This window comes from Strix aluco, chromosome 5, assembly GCF_031877795.1.
Source record: "Strix aluco isolate bStrAlu1 chromosome 5, bStrAlu1.hap1, whole genome shotgun sequence".
Lineage (NCBI taxonomy): Eukaryota > Metazoa > Chordata > Aves > Strigiformes > Strigidae > Strix > Strix aluco.
Window position 1 is genome coordinate 17,861,117 of NC_133935.1, and position 21,566 is coordinate 17,882,682.

Genomic DNA, 21,566 nt, shown 5'->3' on the forward strand with positions numbered 1-21,566 from the left:
GAAAAAAAAATTAGTTCAGTTGCTCTTTGCAGGCATTCACTACAAATTGCCAGAATACAAATATATTCCCATGCTTGGTGTGCAATCAATGTTTCCCTCTGCAATATTTAATCTCATTTATCAAGCTTCTTAGTACAAATTAAGTTACAAGGTAATCAATTAGGTTGAAAACACAGCTTGTTTCATTGTTTTAATTTTGCACTGTAAGCATATTCACCCTAATTTAACAATTAGCTAATCAAAAACCATGAAGTGTTTATGTAGCTTGGCTTTTTGTCATTCAAATTCCTCTCCTGGATCATTGCAAACGCATCAGCCAGTGGAGTCCCAGCTGCAATTTTAAAATCCTCGCAGAAAACGCACGTGGGGAAGGAAGAGGGGAACATTAGAAATCACAATGTGGTGCTGGGGTTTGAAAAAGGGAAGGAGGACTCTGGAAACCACTGCTCATTTCTAGATAAGTAGACTGACTGCCTAAGGGACTGCAGCCTGTTTCTCCTGGGATGCCTTCTAGGAGGACTTCTGCAGAAGCCACTGTTTTACAAGGTTAGAGCAGCATGGACAGGCCACTTTTGAACCCAGAGGAAGCTGCGGCTGCTGTCTGTAGATTCAGAAGGTCTTCCCATGATGTGGGAGATGTATCAAGGGCACAGAGTGCAGAGGGAGTCCCTCCAATGGAACACTGCTGCCTGATGGGAAAGAGGATAGAACTGGGTGGGGGGTTTTTTGTTTTGTTTTTTAATTGCTATTAGATGAAATGAATTGTTCTTTTCTTTACAGAAAAATACTATTTCTATTGCTTTCTAGAAATATTTGGATAAAATAGTTATTATCTTTTGCTTAAGTTGAGACCTGCGTATTCTGCAGTTAATGTATTTCTATGTTATGGCAGCTTTGGTCAAAAAGATAATTAAAGAAGCTGTATACCTGGGAGCCTATTCTCCACTTTTCTGGAGGTGGGTGGGGGGTGTTTGGGGTTTGTTTGGTTGGTTAGGGTTTTTTTGTTTGTTTGTTTTTTAAACTTTTTATTTCTTTTCAGTAAAGTGCAGTTTGGCATTATTTTCAGTTAAGTTCTTGCTTCACTGAGCAAGTCAAGATTTCCTGACCACCATGGAGGAAGAGGTACAGACCAGCCTCAATGACACCAAACATGCACCTGCAGTCCGAGTGCACTGGCCAGAATAGGAGCAAATGTAAAAGGAGTTGCTCTTCCGACCCACAAATGACTGAGCAGGTGAGAGAAAGCAGCAAGCAGTGTGACACTGGCTGGGGCCAGAGGAGCACAGGCTCACTCCCTCACCCAGCTCCTGGGTGGGAAGAGGCAGCACAGTGAAAGAAGTGGGGCAAAGCATGATGCCGAGCATGGCCATGGGTTGACAGATGAAACATTATACTTCACTTCTGTGACAGACTTTGGTGTTTTAACATTTACACATGGCATTTGTTTCCAGCTGTGTTTAGGTGGAAGTGATCCAATATGACTGTCAACTGTCCCTCTGTCCCCAAGCCCTGCTCTCCACGCCCAGCAAGCAAGAGCCAGACACTTCCTCTCCCAAACACAATTTCTGCCTGTCTAGGCAACGTGGTTTTCTGGGATCACATATAGGATCTAGAACTAAAAGTGTTTGCATTATATTTCTGATTCAGATATACCATATTATACATATGACAAACAGCCCAGTAACTGAAGAGGTGTCTTCAGTGCTCTGCATGGTTACAGGAAGGGAATAGCTAGATAATATTATGAGCTCCAGTTATATATTTGTTAGTTTATCTGCCCAGAAAGGAAGCAATAAAAATCTGATTGCTGGCCAATGAGAAAAGGTTTTCATCAAAAAAGTTTTGAATTGGTTTATTTGCTACTGTCCAGAACCAACTGACTGTAACATGGGAATGATTATTCAGGACAAAATTTGCTAAGTAGAACTGAAATCTGCAAAAATAAGTCTCATCTACACAGCAATATCCTTTGCATTAACATGCAATAGCTACATTTGAAGTGCCTGGGAATGTAGCTGAAATGTTCTCATCCCCCATCCCCATACACAGAGGCCCAGCCCTGTATGCAAGTATAACTAACATATCTCCGAGAAGCATACACTGGGAAATTTAAATTAATGGAAGGCTATACTTCAATTGATTCTGTGGTCAAAAGAATTATGCTGTATTTGCAGAGAGCATGAAAAGGCTGTTTTATATGTGGGTGTAAATTCAGCAGAATTACACATCTTAAATGAGAGAGAGAGTCCTCTCAGCTGCTCACATAAAAAGCCAGGAAGCAAAAAGATATAAACAGATGGTCTTAAGATTTTCCAATTACAAACCTTTCTGGCAATATACAACTGGAGGAATTCCAAACATTTGTCACTTTGACACCGCTTTGCAGCGAGTAATGGGATTTTGGTACTTACAATTCTGAAACATGCTATCTAAATCAAAATTATCACTCAAGGAGTTAAAGTCACATTTTAGACTAGGTACCAATGTAACGGAAGCATCTCGAAAGGCACAAGGACAACTATTTTTAATGTGATGCTTATTCATAGATTCACTAAGATTCTGCAATAGAGCCAGAAGATATAAGCAACTTCAAGCAGGCTGGGCATGCTCACACTGTTGCTGACACTGTAAAACTGAAACCCACCATAAGGATAAGAGGCAGACTGCTCAACACAGCATCCCACAAGATGAAGAAATCCTCCATTCCTCAAGGAAGCATTAACCGTAAACTTTTGTCTTGGTTTGCAAGAAGATTGCAAACAAAGGAACTTTGAAATATGCATTCCTTCTTTTAGTTGTGGGTGGTTTTTTAAATTTATTTTAAAGAATTTCAGTTCTTTAACATTCAGTGTTTAAGGATATCTTATTTCATCATTTGCAAGTCTCATTCCTAGTAGGTTATTAAAAAGGTATTGTAAGGGACTGAAGGAAGTAGTGCCTTAAACATTCATCGACACAGAAAACCTTAAGGACAAGCTGTGGCCTTTGTGATTAATCTGAGGAATGTCACCCAAGGGAGCTGGAGTGTATCGAAGGATGCACCCCCCCACTGCCTTGCAGTTGTATTGACAAACTCCTTAGATAAGCCTCAAAGGGGGAGACACGGACTGAATGAAACCAAATGTTTCCCCTAAAGCACAAGACTGCTAATCACCGGCTCCACTGGGTAAGCCCGATACTTTGTGGCTCTATTGTGTAAGCCAGACACCAGGCATGCCTTGCTAACGACTTCGCGCCTTCACCATTGAAGAGGTGACAAGGACGGATAAGAGGTGATCATTTCTGCCCCAAGAGCCGGATGACTGATCAAGAAGCATGAAGTCAGCAACATTATGGGAACTGACAAAAAAACCCAAAGTATGCTGATCAGCTGATAAGATGAACTTAAAAGGCGACAGAAACTTTGCTGTGTGGTGCACGCACCATCCAAGATTACAGGACCTGAGACAACACTGGATCCAGGGGTGGTGATCCGGATTTGTTTGACTCTCTCCTTTTCTTTTTCTTTCCTTTCCTTGCTTATTACCCATTTCCAAGTTTGAACTGCTTTCTACCGCAAGTAAAACATTTTAACCAGTTGTTTGGTGTTTCACCTTAATTTAACCCGGGGGGATCACAGAACCCTTGTGACTCTCTGGGCTTCCAGTCCAGGTGGTGACAGGTATTAGCTAGCACTGGGGTGCACAAAAGATACATAAATAGAATTCAGGAGCTCAGAGCAGCATACACATGTCTAAAACAAGAGCTAGCTTTAATGTTTGTACAGTCATAGCTTTTGCAGCTCTCAGATTTATCTGTGCTCCTACATTTTGACCTACCACAGAAGTGAGGGCTTGAGCTAATAATTTCATGAAGTAGTAATCACTGATGCACAAATCTTCCATTTTTGAAGGGGGAGAAAACCCACCTCATTCCTGGGTTTTGAGGGAAGAAAGAGAAAAAGATGTAACTTACAGCACTTACTTTATATTGTAACTGTTATAAATGTAAAATGTATCAGTACTCCAGGTTCTCATTTACATTAGGTACATTAACTATGTAATGACGTGCTCAATTCCACAGCTATCAGTACCCCTACCTTCCCATCAAAGTGCACTACAGAACCTTATCAGACTCAGAAGAGAAACACAGGTATAGAACCACATATTTTCCACCCTCACCAAATTATTCTTCCAGGTTATTCCAACGTGGAAACTGAAAGAGAGCTATAGAAGTTGCTGGGTCATGTAATAACAGCTAAAGAAAAGAGAGGAACATTAATTTTATTCTGCATGATGGTGCGGAGATTTCAATACCAAAATTTCTTTCAGAATCTGAATTTTGGCTCAAGTTTCCAAATTATCCTATTCAGTGCAAAACAGTGAAGACATGAACTTTAAATTTATTACGGCAATGATAAAACTAAAAAATGGGTATGAGAAGACACAGTACTTACCACTTAACAGAAAACAGTACTGAGGAATCTTCCCAAAATCAGAACTAACGCTTTCTAACATAACCCAAGCCACAGCTATAACGTCAAAAATCGCAGCCCATATAAACCAGAAATGGAAAGAGTTGCTAGGGCTCATTAGACTGGTCATAAGCCATCCAAAATTAGGACTTCTGTCCAGTGGTGTGAATCTTTTATAAATTCAGAAAAGAAAACCTGTGCTTACTTGTTATTGGTGGGTCCCGTTGCCAAGACATCCGATTGCAACTTCGGGAAAAATCCTTGTTCATATTTCCCTTGGCCAATCTTCATATCAAGTAAGTGCGGGTGGATAGCTGTGTGATCAATCTTCAACAGCCTCTGCTCGATGGATTGGGCTGCAAGTTACAGTCACAGGTGAACCACCATGTTAACGGACCACCTGAAGACACATGCTACGACAACAGAAGTGGTCATGCTCCGATCCCTGAAAATGCTCTAAAAAGTTAAATAATGACTTTAGACCCAGAAATCTATCACTTACAGAAGTGAGGAAACATCTGCACTGTTATTTTGTTATTGTGCTTTTAGTTTCTTCACCCAACACAACCAGTATTGGCACAAACAAGTTAGCTGTTAAGCAAGCAGGTATTTACGGGAGCCTACAAGATGGGTTATGAATCAACAAGAGCACTTCAATCTTTCCCTGAAATTCAGTGTTTGGCTTTAACGGTCCTTCTGCAGGATGGAGACCTCTGAGGCCGGCTGCAACTCTCTGTGGGGTAAGGCACCTCACTTTGCCCCAGACAGGTCTCCCTGGGCAGACGCATGGGGTGGCAATACGCAAGTTTTGCAAACATCTGGCACCTATAACGATCCTCCTCCTGAAATTAGATATGCCATTACTGAATGACAGGCCTTCAAAAAGCACAGCTAACTGTAGCAAGGCCTGAGCAGCATCAAGAAGATGAACAGATGCTTGGAAACACGGGAAACTATGGCAAGACCAGAGAGGGCTCCCCAGAAATCTCAGCTCCATTGAGACTAATGTGGTTCAGTTGTTTGCTTCAAGTACATGAGGATTTAATCTCAAATCTTGAGCAGGATGAAAATAAAAGCGGTCACCCTCTCAACGTTGAGTCAGATGCACTGTGAAGGAGAGGGGAAAAGAGGTGTATGGGGGAAATCAGCATTTAATTAGCAACTTTAATATTCATCTCTATAGTCTATCCATTAACAGGCAGGCCTGTTCTTTTCAGCATATTACCACTAGTGAATAAATATGCAAAATGTGGAAGTTAAATCCATTTTCCATTTGGTAAGAACAACACAGAACTCATTTCCTATGTTATGAAACTGTGATGGGAAAGAAACTGTCATAAGATTTACATACATTATCATTAGAAACTCAGCAGCTTTTTTTTTTCCCCCCTCAAAAAACACCCCCATGCTTTGTATGGTTTTATTTTGGAGAAAAGGAGTGGGTAGTGTGGGGTCAGAGGGTTTGAAGGGTTCTGAAAATGGCAGGTTAAACAAACAGGTGCTGGACTGGTGGTAGGGTCACATATATTGTGAATGGTAAATATGAAGGAAAGTTGGTATTACTATCAGTTTGCTGCTTTTCACAAGACAGAAAATGAGGTTCCGGTGCCACAATATCTACCAAAACTAGACGCTGAATAGACAGTCGACCTGCAAATTAGAATTGGTTTTAGACAGACAAAGTTAAGCAGACACAGGATTTCTATTTTTGCCACATTTGTAACAAGTAAAACACTCTGAAGGAATTAAACAAAAAAACCCATGAGAAATGTGTTTGCCCCAGTTCATTAATATGTGTCCCAACAAATTTAAGAGTATAATTTCCCTGTATTACTTGGAAATTAAATAAATACTTGCACAGTAAGAAACTCAAGTATAATTTGAAAATGCATCCTGTGACTGTAATGGAAAAAAAATCAGTCTTCAGTACACAGCATATTGTTCATTAACACTGAGCATCTATTGCTGGAGCTACTAAATATGCCACACAGGATTACATCCCTGGCATCCCCCACTGCTCTAACCAAATGGCATAAGGCAAAAAAAAGTCTTTTTACGGGAAGGGGGAGATGAGGCCAGTGGAGCAGACACCGGGACTCGGCTCCTTGGTGTGGCTGGCACTGGTCCCACCACCACGGTGAAGGAAAGCTCTCCTGGCAATGGAACAGGAGCTGCCTGAAATGAGAAACAGCAAGCCCAGCTCCATGGTTTGGTTTGTGTTTATTACAGGCACCAGCCTAGGAGAGCTCAAAGGGAAGGTAAAGGCTCCTGCTATTCTTGGTGTTTAAAAGCATGCTGAAGTTTTTGCCTAGGGAAAATAAGGACACCGCGCTAAGTCCTCCGCAGGTAGCTCTAGGGCTCTCTCATCAGCTGCAACGCTCAGATGACTGAGGACATATATTTCTTGTGGCTGACATTGTACTTCTGAATATTTTACTAGCCCGTCTGAACGTACCTGCTTCTTTCAAAGTGCTGCATTTCTGATAGTTGGATGTCCGCAGTGCAGGGGCCCTTACATTATATAGCCTTATTTTCTCAATTCGGGAGTCAAAAACTCGCAGAAAAGGGTCCTTCTCTTCCCACTGGGATATTATCTTATTGTCTATGAAGGTTGCAAACATCTGTGTTTCGATGAAGTGTGAAAGGAATGGGAGGTAAGGCTCGGGTTGGTCCGAAAGGAAGGAAGCCTGAAATACAGAACAGCTCGTTAGTGCCGTGTTCCTGCCCGGTGTTGCCACGACAAGCCGTCCTGCATCAGAGGACTGATCCATCAGCCGATGCGAAGGCTTGGACAAGGCTTCCCCACCACAAAAACCCCTCTCAGAGAGGTGTGAATCCATCTACAAAGGGCTTTTGTTCATGGGTCACCTCTTTGGTCACCACTGTGAGAAATAAGCAGTCGGGGAGGCTTTGTGACAGCTAGAGTAAAGGGAATATGGAGTTACTGAAGTAGTGCCCGTGCTACCAGCTTTATCAAAGCAGCCTAGCAGCTACCACCTGCAGGAACGAGCCCTGTGCAACCCACAGCAGACCACCACCACGTGCCCACTTGGCACCTCTGGTCTGCACATCCCTGCTTGGGACCACATCACTTATTAAGGTGTTGTACATATTCAAGGGGTGTACAGTGCTCTTCAGCTAATGCTCTTTTGTGAAGTTATGCAGGGCAATTAATCAGAAATCTCCAATTAAATTGAGCAAGTGTCTAAATGAGCTTTGAAAATCCTAACCTTAGCAGCCCATTTTATTGTAGCAGTACTAGCAGAGATTGCCTAAACCACTCCCTCCTTTTGAATGCTGCACTGTTCAACACCTGAATACAAACAAGACCAATAAAAGGCATGGCAGCATTTTTTTTTATCAAAAACTGACTCAGATCAATAGTTAGTCTGTTCCCGACTGTTTATCCTTCTACCATTCTCCTTAGAGAAGGACTTGTAGCCAAAAAAAGCTGATGGCTAAGAGTGCTATCTAGTTTGCAGAGTCACTCAGAAATAATAACTGTGCAAGCTTCCCAATATTTCTCATTCCTTTTGCTAGCCTACAGTCTCTTTATTTTCCCATTTCTAATCTTGGCTTCCTTTTCACTCTTGTGTACACACTACAATGGAGTCATAACAGTACTCTTCTGCATAATGATGTGATAACCTTCTACAGAACAACACTACCCATTAAGAAAAAGTTCTACTGTGAGATTAGGAAACAAGAAAGGCTGGATTTGGTTCCTGTCTCCTCTGTGCACCTCTCCTCTCAGAAAAAAAAAAAAAAAAAAAAAAAGAAAAAGAAAAAAAGTCACTTTTGATTGCTACCCTTCCACTAAACCCAGCAGAGAAGCTCCATCAGCTGGGCAGAAGCCTGCCAGCTTGGTTTGTACAAGCCAGGATGTCTCTGACCAGCTCAGTGGATCTGCACAGGTTTACTCTGCCAGGCAATCTGGCACTATGTAATCAAAACAGACAAATATCTCAGTGAGGTAGATGAAGAACAATGGATTAAAGAGTATTTAGGCTATATTTACATAATATAGCTATTCTCCCTCCCTCCCAAAAGCACTTTCAGATGGAAAAATGAATACATGGCTATCTTTACTTTGTCAAAGTTTTGCATTTGTTCCCTGTTTGTCAGCCACGACTCCATATCAGGGGCAGCCTGAATGACGAAAGCCTCGTAGTCTGCAAACATCTGCGTGAAGCGGTTGGCAAAAACTTCACGAAGCTGTACATTCAGTTTGTAGTCCCTCAGCTCCACCTCCTCACAAGGCAATTTCCCATCCTTCTCCTTCTCCACAAGGGAAGCTGTGATGGTCATTTTTTCCATCGTCACACCGGTTCTCTTGGCAAGGGCTTGCAGGCGGGCGATCGTCTCGTTGCCTTTCAGTAGCTCGTACATGTTGAGGGCATTACCAGGGATGTTCCCATTCTTCTTGTCGTTCACCAAGTCACTAAGAACCAGGTTCTTGAGTTTGGTGGTGCTGTCGCTGCAGTGTAGGTTACCCTCCGGCGGGATCCCAAACTGCAGGAGAACCTCAGAGATTTCCTGGATAAACTCCAGCTTGTTGGGGAACTGAGGGAATTCTTCTGGCAGTTCGATGAAATGGTTATCGATGTCTACAAAGCACAAGTTTGCCTGAAATACAAAGAAAAGTTTCAAAATGGACACTCAGCACTGAACTGGCTCCTCTGCTAAGTAGCCCTATCTTCCTGGGGTCCTTCCAGGCAAAAGGGTAAGAGCACACATATGCAGGAGACTTAAGCTGTGTCATCCAGCCTGTGACATTTCAGATTTCAGTAAAACTGGGGGACAACTGGATGGCAATGACTTAACAAATAAATAAAACCTCCTGCCCCCTCCTGTTCTCCTGAGACTTGCAGGTCCCAAACTTCCCACTACAAAGATTTGATATGCCCTCCCAGACCAGCCAAGGACACACCAGCAAGTAGGATGCACAGAACCACTTTTCATCCTATGTAAATACTATCTGTGTGAATTACTGCATCTCAAGGGCACATTTATTTTACCAAGAGCCAACTACAGAAAGCCTCTGTAGCCATGCTACCAAGGAATGAGTTGTTCAGTGAGAAAAATAACGATGCTATGAGCAAAGCTACAAAAGAGGGCCCCATGCAAATCCTTTGGGATCATGTCTAAGTATAGCTTGTCCACTGGAGATCAAGTCCTATTTCCCCTCTTCACCGTAAGCCCCGTTTCCATAGAGGCTTTCAATCTTGGTGATTCCTCTGCCTGAGATTTAAACAAAGTGCTCTTAGCTTTGCTACAAATGGAGATGGATCTCAGCCCATAAGATTAAAGCTAAGTGAAGACATGAATCTAGCAGAGCTGATACTTTTCCTAGGAGAGTGACAATGGGGGGATGGAAGAACCCTACATAAAAATTAATTACATTGCAAATGCACCCTCAGGAATAATAGAAGAATGAAAAACAGTAATTGATCTTCTGAACTGCAGCTTATATCTGAAATTCTCTGAGTGCACTGTGCTGACTAAAATCTTAAACCAGGTCAGATTCCCAAGATGCTGGGCTCTGACAGGTTTTACCCTGGCATAAAGCTGCAGAATGGGAGTTGCAGAAACCCACAGGGCAGCAGCAGGTCTTTGTTAGCCTGACTTGGCCATTAGCACAGCTCCTCTGCCTTCTCCAAAGCACTTTTACTGCTCTTTACTTCTCATCAAACACTGTAGACTGATCTTCAGATTATGTGAACAGAAAGAACTTATTTTCCTCCTTTTCTGAAAAGGTTAATTTTCAGCAGGACAGTACATTCCACAGCAAACATGGTTATAATAGATTGGATATTTCAGAGACATGCTTGACATTAATCACCTTTCACACAGATACTTTAAACGGTATTAGGATTCAACGGGTAAAGCAGAAGTGTCCCTTCAGCTCACTTTTTCATAATAAATTTGGACCGTACAAAGAAAAGCATTTCTTGATACAAAACAATTTGCTTTACTTAACTATGCAGCTATTAAAGAGTTGTGATGTGCGTTGGTACAGTTCTTCAGCTCAGGGACTGTCTTCTTATCTATCAATATTTCATTTCAAAGGCTTTTTAATTTCAGCTCTGCATATCATTTACAAAATTTGAAAAATGAGATTTGGATTCAGAAAACCCTTGGGGAATTGGTCTCACTTCTCTCTTCAAAAACATCTGATGATTAAAATTAATGCAGAGAGATTACTAACCTTAAGACAGCATGATGGCCAGTTGTTAGAACTTTTATCTCTAATAAACAAATGGTTTACATTTAGAGCAAGAGCTTGAAACAGCTAGCCCCTGGCCTGAACAATAAAGGAATGCTAAAGCGAACAGCGCTTCATCACTGCTCGCATGTTGAAGGATTTTCTATTTTTTATTGTCTAGAGGAATTTAAGATTCAAGATCTTCCCTGTTCAATACCTCTTCTTTTTTTTTGTCTCTCCAATAGTTACTGGACCTGTGGTGTGCATAAATACTGATATTTTTCACTCATTTGTTAAACATCTTAAGGGGGGAGGTGTTCCACCCCGCTATTACTCTTCTCTCAGTCGCGATATTTAATTTATTATTCCAGTGATACTGCAAGCCCATCACATTAAAATTTTAATTTAAGGAAAATGACAGCTTAATCTGCTAACTAAAAGCATATGACTAATATGCAGTAATTATGTAATATTAGCATGGTTTTACTGAAAAGCGTAGCTAGATACCAGCTTCGTTTCCACACCAATGCAAGTTTCATGCAATTGGGTCATTGCACCCACGAGGTAAGGCTTGATTTGCACTGTTACATACCACCAAGGCTACGAATCAGTCCCCGCAACCCAATACTTAATTAAAAAACATATTTTCCTTGCCTTGTGTTTATCCCTCCACTTCCACATAGAAACCCGCTCTCCCGCATACTCTCCTCTGCTGCTGCTCCCCCCTGCCTTCTAGTAAGGGCAACTATTTGCAAGCCCTAGGGACTCTGCCCTGGGGAGAGGTCCCCACATGGAGCTGAGCACAGTGCTGCCACCGTCACAAGATGTTACAGTCATACAAACAGTTATTCTCAGGGTTCCCACTGATTTTTAAGAAGAAACCCAAGTTAAAATGCATGGCACGCTCAAGAGATGGGTCCAGTCACCATCTCAAATGCAGACAGGCTAGCCATATCCCAAAGACTTTGCAGTATGGAGAGTGATCATTGGCCAGGTTAAAACGTGAAGCAGTTTTAATCATTTTGGTCAAATTTTGAGGAGAAAAATCTCCATTTCACTCTCTACCACCAGTGATTTTAACACCTAGATTAGGAGGACAATCTTTCCTTCCTTTTTTCCTCTGTCAAAAAGTGATAGACCAGGCAAAATTTTCACTTCCCATTGCGTGGGAGGACAGAAGATCTTCAAAAGACCATCACTGGAGTGACTCAATATTGTGAAAGTACGTACGCGAGTACACCTCTAAGTGGGTCACAGGCACAGTGTTAATGCAAATGTGGCTCATTTGAGGCCAGGACGCTGGTCTAGTAATAGACCTTGACCCAGGCAGGAACACACGGGCTCAACCAAGGGTGGGACAAGGCTGGCAGGATGGGGCATGCTTCTCAGCAGCAGCAGGGGAACAGGGACAGGTTTATACTATCTAGTAACTGCACACAAGATCCAGATTCATAAAGACCATCCCCAAATGAAATGCTCTTCAGCCCTGTCAATAGGACCGTGACACTGACAAAGTGTATCAAAACCTGGTGAAGCATGTGATGTAGGGAAAGCAGAGAAACGTTCAACATCACAGCAAGAAGCAGAAGCAGAAGCATTTAGAAGTCTATACAATTAGTGGCACTCATTAAATTCAGAAATGGACCAAGAAGCGCTGCGAAAACTTCCCCTACTATCTTACTCCTGCTGGCAAACAATCTTCACAGTGCCAGAGAAGCCTCCTAACACCAGGCATGGCATTTTCCAGCAGGGATTCACACAAATATTAACAATGTGGTTTCAGGGTAGCAACCCCAAACGTGGAGACTGACCTCCTGAGGCAGCTCCAGCTTGGAGCGATCGGTTCCCTCCTTGGACTGCAGCCCCATTAGGTAGGGAACGGGAGCATCCAGAAAATGCAGGAGAGAGGCAGGAAGGATGGGGACGTACACATGCTGCCACTGAAATGGGAACAGCAGCGTCGTGATCCCCTCCGCCACTGTCATCAGACGCTGATAATCTAGACAGGGAGAGAGAGACAGACATTGAATTATCTTTCTGTGTTTTGCTTTTGAAATCAGGTTGGCAAGGACATCAGTGACAAAACAAGACAGAAACCATGTTTATATGGTAAGATGTTATTTTGAAAATAAGACAGTACTTAAACATTATTTAATTCGTCAAAACCCATTACCCCTGGAAGAAACTGCTCAGCATAAATATTCATATCTTATCTAGATCTATGCCATCATTAAATTCATTTATTAAAAGGATACCAAAAGTTCTCTCCATAGTACGGGATAATAATACTCTAATTCTATAAAAAGCAAGTATTTTTACAAGGGAAAAGGAGAATAAAGAAGTGAACTTCAAGGAAACATTGTGGTTTCTTGCTTGTTCCTGCCTGCCTGCTCCCACTGCACTTGCTACTACTTCTAAGGCTGAGTGTACTTTCCAGAAGACTCACCTTGGCCACATACCAGCAGAACTTTACAGTCCTGAAGTATTTAAAAGCACTGCTTATAAGTAAAATCCAACAGAAGCCTAATAGAAATCTAGTTCTCAAAAATATTCTGTATAGCGAGCATATTTATATTGCTTTATTTTCCCAAATTCGTATTTAATCCACTAGTTCATTGCTTTGCAATGTTTTGGTTCAAGTAAACACATCATGCATTATTTTTAAATTAAAATTTAATTCAACCCAGCTGAGCCGCAAGAATATTTCAGAATTTGGATAAGAGCAAATTATTTCTTAAATATCCAGCTGGCATGATGCAATACCACAACCAATTTATTAATACACTTGAGGGAATCTAAATTTGAGAACACAGTGTTTTTTAAAAATAAATAAATAAACACATCACATGGTGTTAAAGAGGTGGTCATCCTTACAGCGAATCTCAAACTGCAGACAACCCACCAGGAAACAGGGAAAGACCCCTGGGTCTTGTAAGCTGCTGCTGAATGTGAAACCAGATGATTGCTTCTACTTCATATTACAGCAGCTTCTGCATTAATAACAAATCCCCTCAAATTTCTAAGAACATGAATGTAGTTAAACCGAAGTTCCTTAGGAATCTTAACTTATCATGAAGAAGCAGCACATCTCATTTAATGGTAGTGGTTAAAGACAGGAACACCAAAGTGCAAGTTTGTAATTAACTTTGAACTTGCACGAGGTGCATAGCACAGACAAGAGGGGGAGTTAGTTCCGATTCCTGTCCTGGGCCTCCGCTACTTGTGAAAGCTGCTCTTCACTATTTGCAAAAGGATTTGTTCCCCGCAGCTTGAGTGCATGGTTATGAGGTCAGTAATCAGCAAGAGTGGCAGAAGGGATGTCTCCTCTACGGCTGTACGCAAAACCAGTTCTCATCAGTGCCAGGTAAGTCTCACGAGCTTTGGCTTGAGCAACCAAAAGATTTTGACTCTCACCAAGGCCAGACACAGATCCTTGGTAACACTTGGGTTGTGCCCATCTCCTCTAGCCCCTCTGCCCCACTTCGTGAAATTAATGATATATGTATGAACACTCGGGTTTTGAGTCGACTAAGAAGGCTTCTTTCCTATAGCCCCACTGACTGCTGTAGCGTGGATAGGAACCCTGCCTGGCCCTTTCCCATTTCCTGACCAAGCCAGCCTGATACCCTGGCAGACATCAGCAACAGCAAAAGCGCTGTCATCTGACACTGCTCAGCTATTAGGAGGTCACTGGGAAGATGCACTTGAATAAATATGCAAATTAAAACAACAAATTGCATAACCCATTCTCCTTCTTGCTAGCACCTCTCTGTGGAAAACCAGCCTCGATCTGCAGAAGGTCAGCTGGCAGGGCAAAAACATTTTTCATCTTGTCTCCCTAATAGCTAGTCACTCAATCTTCAAAATTATTTTCATGCATACAAGTCAGTCTCAAGGTTACACCTCAAAACCATTCACAGCTACAGATCAGCCATTTATGAATCCCTCCCTGTGCAATGGTCTACAATTATACATGTCTGTTGGCTGTCTGGTTGAAGAGCACTTATACAAACTCAACTTACAACCCCTACTGGTGAAGCTTGGGCATATCATAACATTTCATAACTGAAAGCTTTAAAGGTTAAAAAAACCCCAAATACAGAAGGTAGCATGTCTTAGTATGCATGAGATGATTTCAAAGTCTGTTCTGATCTGCATAGCCATGTGAAATAACAGGTTTTCACAGCAAAGTTGCAAGTATCTTTTTGCATAAGGGTATTCAACTCTGGAAATGCATACTTACTTCTCTTTGACGCTACTGATAATATTTAACATGGCCACTAGCACAGGTTTTGTAACCAATTTACTATGAGGAAAGCTGTTCTTAAAAAAAACCCTAGCGATGACCAAATTATTAGGCTAATTGTTACCATCTAGCAATGCTTGTTAGTGATTAGCAGAGATAAAAAACCATTTATGTACCCAGCAGTTTTCACTGAAGAGAAGGAAGTTCCCAGGTTCCTCCAGAAAAATAGTATTAAAAAACTGGAAAAGGTTCTTTTGATATTTGTTTAATGAAGTAAGAAAGTCTAGTTACTTTGTATTTACTTTCAAGCCTGTACAAAGTTAGACACCTATCCTGTAAGGCATAAAGCCTTTTTTGATGGAGAGCTTTTTGTACCTATCAGCATTTGAGGGAAGCTTATGTGGTTACTGAGGACACCCTGGAAATAAGGGATTCCTCCATTTTCCCAAACCAGAGAGGAAAGGGGAGGCAGAACAAAAAAAAAGGAAGGAGGGAAAGAATGGAAGCAGCTGGAAAAAACAGGGTTTGTATAAACTGTGTGTGCTTGCATCAACAGAGAGAGTGTTTTCAGATCCTATCCCATCATCACTACTAGACTTTGATAACAATCTCCAACTGCAAGCCTATTATTTTATGAATGACAGGCCCAGGTAGCAAAACTATTCTCTGATCCTGCTCCAACCTTTAAAGCTAGAATAGGGGATTAGATAGTATTTGCCAGTTTAGGGAGTGTCTTTTGAGAAAGGCCTGTCTGTTGAGCAGAGTGGGGACACAACAGTCCTGTTTCCTATCCATCTGACATCAAGAAACATCTGGAAAAGATACAAAAAGTAAAAACTGTCTGGGTGATATCCACAGAAGGTCACAAACTCAGAGTGATGAATGGCTCGAATCAAGGCAACTTCTTGAGATCTGTGAAATAAATCACTTCCTCTTCTTGGGGCTTATCCACCTCATGTGGTGTATGCCATGCTGGATGCAGTGAAAGGTCCTGCAATGCCAACAAGGCTAATACTGACTGCTTTAAATGCATGAGCAGAAGGTCACAGTCCATGGGGATGGCCCACAGCAGCAGCTGCTGCCACCAGAGCAAAGATCTGATCCATGCAAAATCTTCCCTGGGTACAGAAATAAGTAACAGACAGCGGAGACCTAAACCTAGGGCAGTGCCTTCCCTTCTCTTTGCTGTGCAGTCCAGCACAGTGGAGAAAGGACCCAGAAGATCTGGAGACTTACTGAATGTCCCAAACACCAGATGCATTTCTCTGCAGTGTGCAGATGAGCTTTTAGCTTTAAATTTCTCTTACCCTGGATCTCCTTTCCATCTGATTGCTCCACCTCTCTTACATGCATTTCTATATCACTCTCTTACTTTCAGTTTTCACTTCTCCCCACTCCCAAAGTGACGATAGCTTATACCACGTTATTTATTTTGGTTGGCACCTATACCTGCAGCCTGCCTTCTTGGGACAGAGAACCATCCTATGTTCTCCAGGACAGGGAACACCACTGAGCACAGTCCCTACAGCAAGTTCTTTGTGTTCAGAGTTAAATCTCTAATTTGTACACAGGACATTTTCCAAGAGAAACTGTTCAAGGAGGATAATCCCAGGGCAAAGTGGCCCCTAGGGGTTTCTATTGCGACGGCTGCCTTCTAACAACCACCTAGCTGGATTTGGCATGGGTCTGTCTCTCACACTTAACCTTCTCCCTAAGTGAAGAAGAGGGCAACAAAGTCAAGTTCAACGACTCTGGATGAAAACCCTTTTTCTGGCAGCATGTGCTGGGGGCCTTTGTCCAAGTTCCTGCATCTCACCTCCCTGCACAGGACAAGTAACTGCAGTGGGGATCTGCTCTGCCGCAGAGCGGCAGCTCCACTGTGTGAGTGCCATGTTTTAGCCATGCTTTACAAAGGTCTGGTGACATCCACATGGCTCACAAATATAACATAAGGCTTAAAATGCAAATCCTGAGAGATTCCTGTATAATTACGAAACATTATTTGGTGCTGGAGATAGAAATGGTTTCAGCATTTGAACATCAATTCACTATAAATGTTTTTCTGAAAGAGTACTAGATTTGACAAATATTTGTCTTGATATCGATTCTCCATAATACAATAACCAAGAAGCATGGTATTACAACAGATACTGTACATGCAGAAATATATATCCCAAAGAGCATAAAGTCCAAACATAAGCAGTGACTGAGAAAACAAAACAATCATTCTCCTTTCATTTTATAGATTGGGTATAGAAGCTCTGAGATGTTAGGCAGTTCCAAAGTTCAACATAAAAATTGTTTTTCCTGCTGCAGAGGAGTCTGGTATCTCAAAATCCTTCCCATGCTGCAGCAAAGCAAAACCAAGATCCTTTGACAGGGGAAAGGGACATCAGTATTATTCCTGCCCAGAACAGCTAAGACCTCCCTTCTTCAGGTGCTACCTCCAAAACAGGTTCAAATCTTTGGTCATGAACAGAAGAGAATTTCACCTGGGACCTTCTTGCAAATGCCCAGTCGCACAATTTTTGAGTATAAGGCATGTGTAAGAGCACACACACACTCATTCAAACCAGAAAGGGCGTTCTTGCTGTGATCAGTACACTGTTATTCTGGTTCCAACATACCCAGCCTTCCGGATGAAAGAACAAGTTGGCAGTTTTCCAACTCTCTGTTCTAGTAACCTACCAAAGGGAAGGTAGAAACTGCAGAGCTGGAGTCTCAGCCTGGATCTTCTAAATCCAGTATAATGCTTTAAAAATAGACTGTGTTTCCTCTTTTTTTTCTTTTTTAAGTCCCACTTTACATACAATTTGAAAGCACTCGGAAGCATTTGAAAAGATGGGTTACCTGGACACCACTTCCTTTCCTCTACTGCTTTTTGAACATGTATAAAGTATAACCGCAGCTTTGCAAAGTCACGTATTTAAATATGTATCCTGGAAGATGATAATTGGATGACATTCTCAAAGAGTACCTTATCAAAAGGAACAAAATGATTCTAAGCAATAGTTCTAAACAAAACAAAGCCAACAACAGAGAAAAAAAAATAAAAATCAATGAACGTTAATAAATAAGAGCTAATTCTTCAGAAGGAAACACCTGAACCAGCGTTAAAACATCCTTGCAGTTTTTCCACATGTTACCTCTTCAAAGTATTATAAGCAACTGCTCTTCAACTGCTACTTTCTGTAACAAGATATGGATTAGCTGAGCCAAGTATATTAGAAAAACTGGAAAATAAAAATTCATATTTTGCTTTGAGCTCTGAGTGTGAGTCAGGAACGGCGCACAACAGTTATAAGACCTGTCTAGGGGCTTGGCACCTTCAGATCTGTAATGTTTATATATAGCATACAGCAGATGAAAAGGGAAATCTGAAATTCACATCTGAGACAAAAATTGTTTATGAAAGCAGAGGTTTTCAAATCAGATCTCAATAGCTTCACGAAAGCAATGCATATAAGTGTCACAGACTTCAAAGCGCCCTCGAAGCTTCCATCTTTCATCTGGTTTGTATACTAGCAGCTGCAATGACTGACAAGCCAGACCAGGTGATTTTCAAGAGCTGTTCAGATAAAATGCACAAAAATGCTTCAGGAAATGTTTATGCACCATAGAAATCACCTTGCACCAGTGCTGCCTTCAGAGAACTCGGACAGGTCAGTGACGTGGGGTTGTAACCAGCAGACCGTCCTGGGAAAATAACCCATGGTATCTCAACACCCTTTATCCCCAACAGAAGAGTGGATTTACCAGAAAGTGACACAGCACATGAATTACAAGATAAAAGCAGAGCGGCAATTTATGCAAATCTGAAAATACATATTTTTCTTAAACAGGATGATCAAAACGAGCCTGCATCCAAGTGCTTGAACTAAGAATTAGCCTCTCAGACTGGGGGTCAGCTCTGCCCCAAGGAAAACATCTCAAGACTGATATTCACCAAGGCCAATTCTTCCCATTTTCCCTTGTTGGCAAACGCTTAATGGAAAAAAAATCACTTCCACTTCAATAAATTTCCATTTATGCGATTTATCCGTGTCACAGCCTGCCATCAGTGGTTCAGCATAAATTAGTTTATGATTTAGAGCCACCTTAAGAATTAATTCACAGGAAAACTTGAATTAGCTCCCATTACCAGCATGGTTAAGCCTCCAAGAGCAGGGCAAAAGTCTGTGACAAAGCTGACAAGGCAGCAACAGGACACCGAAGATGCCCCTGACAACACAGGGAGCCCCTTGCTGGTCCCTGTGGCTGCTGGGGCCGAGCAGCCTCCCCCCAGGCAGCAGCTCTGTGCCAGGGCAGCAGGCTGGTGGGGAGGGCACGGACTCCAGCAGGCAACAACTTTGCTCAAGATCACTTCTGAGTGCCATGTTATTTATCTGGCATAATTGGAATGTAAAGGCCTAATTTAACTTTCCTCCCCCCGTTCTTAAAAGGTAAAAATGTTTTATAATGGAAAACAATAATATCCCATTAAAAAAGTGAAGAGGTGGTGGATCCAGCGTGTGTGTTTGTGTGTGTGTGCGCACCTCCGTGGTGCTGTTGAGGCCCTAAACCCAGGTCTCTTTCACAGCACAGACACATTTTGTCCCCATGTAAACTGTTCTCTGCAATAGCTTCCCATTGGTTTTGATGAATAATAGTGTGGAGGGCAACTATTTAAGTAATCAGCAGAAGAGCAAAGGTTTTCTATGTAACTATTTGGTGTAAAAGTGCTTTAAAAGGCAAACACATCATGAATGTACTTGTTTTAAAAAATTTCCCCAAAACAGACTTTGTAAGAAAGATCTTTCAGACATTACCTTTTTATGATATGATGATATCATAATATATATGCAGTGATTTGTATTACAATTTCTAAGATTGAAAAAAAATAATGTAAAGAATATTTAAATCTTTGAGGAGCAATTACTCAAGCCCTTTAGAAAACAACTTGGGAAATGCTCAGAATTATAATGAGTGAAAACAGCCTAAGCTCTAAGAAGTTTATCTTTGTCTCATCCACATGTTCCCTCTCATGTTTAAATCCCTAGAAATGCAGACATACAAAATGGATTGCCGAGGTTTCCACAGAGCCCACAGTTTAATTCATCTCTCCCCAGCAGACATCTCATGCCAGTGGCTTTTTGTTACCAATCCTTGGGAAATTGTAGCAGCTATCGCAGAGTGTTATTAACTTGGACACTGCTGGAAGCCTGGACATTCACAATATCCTTACATCTCCACGGTCGCACAGGAGAGCTGTGCTCTGAATAAAGTAAAGGGCACTTGCAAGAGTATTCATTTCTATGATTGAATAAACTATAATAAAACTATAACAGCAAGTCTGCTTCATAAATGAAAGTCTGTAAGACCCAAGCTTACACAACATTAGATGTATGCTACACTGTGTGCCTTGTTTAGTGACAAGTATGAATCTGTATCAGTTTTTTCTGCTTTATTTGGAGTCTGGCAGTTCTTACACCCTTCCTTTGAAAGTCACAGGAACACATCATAATCCAAGCTTTGATTTTTAGAGGATGAGGTTTATAAGGCTGCAATCCAAAGACTGCACCCTGAAGAACTGCAGGGAAAAAGTATCTAATCCCTCCCCTCGGTCTTCAAAGCCCCATTGTTAAAATTTGGCCCTATTTAAACTTAAAAGTATTCTCTATATGCAGGAAGATGTAACCTGAAGCCACAGGAGTTCTGCTTCTAGTGCTTTCAGGTACAGTTTTCTGTACTACCTTTGCAGGCCAAAGCCAGCACTTAGAGCAGTCTATCACATCTACCCACCGACAGTGATTTTGATTAACTCTCTGGAAGTCCACACTGTCTCCATTAACAGTAAGGACTTGTCTTTTCAGTCTTGTCATTTAGGGTACAAGCACAGGTGTCTGCCAGTTCCCAAGCTATCCTCGCCTTGTTCTGCGTTTTGCCCTAATGCTGCCACAGCACTATTTGCTGCTCCCAAGCTGCACAGACATTTCACATCTTCAGGCTGAAATGCTTTGGTCATAGTAGCTTTTGCCCCAGAAACACATAATTATCCACACCAGTGGTTCTCAAACTCTGGTTTGTAAAGCTATGGTGATAGCTCCTTAGCATCAGGCTGCTTTAAAGTTTAAACCATAAATTGAGAGAAATGGAGGATTAAGGTAGTTGCCTGCAGTCCAAAACGTTTTGGGAGCAAAAGAGCTTAAAAAGTGAGCTCAAAAAATTAGCTCATCATGTTTTCACGTCAGTCTCTCCACCACTCTGCTTGACCACCACAGCTGCAAAGTGAATTTACAGTCCACTGCAATCCCTTGATTTTCTCAAGTGATGGGATACTACTCACCCATAAAACACCATGAACAGAACAACTAGATGGCCAAAGCTGACAGTAGCAGCTGTGGTACAAATAGCTAGTAATTGGTCCTGTCCCCACAGCAGAGCTGTGCCAGACACTCTCATATCGTGCTGGGAATGCAGCTGGGTCAAGCTGGGTAAAGTCACCCAACACCCTCACCTCTTCATTTAGTTGGATACCTTTGTTCAGGCTGCTGGAAACCTTATGCCTCAGCTACAGTGTTAAAAATAAACTTTTTCGTTATCTACTCCTAGTTCACTAGAGAAAAAGCACTCCAGAAAAGCCAGTAGTCTCTGTGCAACCTTTCTGTCAGGCCTTCACTGCC

General features: G+C 41.8%; 1 protein-coding gene across 5 annotated transcripts in view; it reads right to left on the minus strand.

Moving 5' to 3' along the window:
* DENND5B (DENN domain containing 5B) overlaps positions 1-21,566 on the minus strand; it is a 117,654-nt gene that overhangs the window by 32,898 nt on the left and 63,190 nt on the right. For 3 of the 5 annotated variants that reach the window (XM_074826235.1, XM_074826233.1, XM_074826234.1), the window contains 4 exons: positions 12,470-12,657; positions 8,543-9,079; positions 6,909-7,140; positions 4,659-4,809 (listed from right to left, as the gene is read on the minus strand). In XM_074826235.1, the coding sequence (XP_074682336.1) occupies positions 4,659-4,809; positions 6,909-7,140; positions 8,543-9,079; positions 12,470-12,657 (1,108 nt within the window). Of the gene's footprint in view, positions 1-4,658; positions 4,810-6,016; positions 6,104-6,908; positions 7,141-8,542; positions 9,080-12,469; positions 12,658-21,566 lie in introns of all 5 variants that reach the window. The other 2 variants (XM_074826232.1, XM_074826231.1) reach the window with 1 other exon arrangement.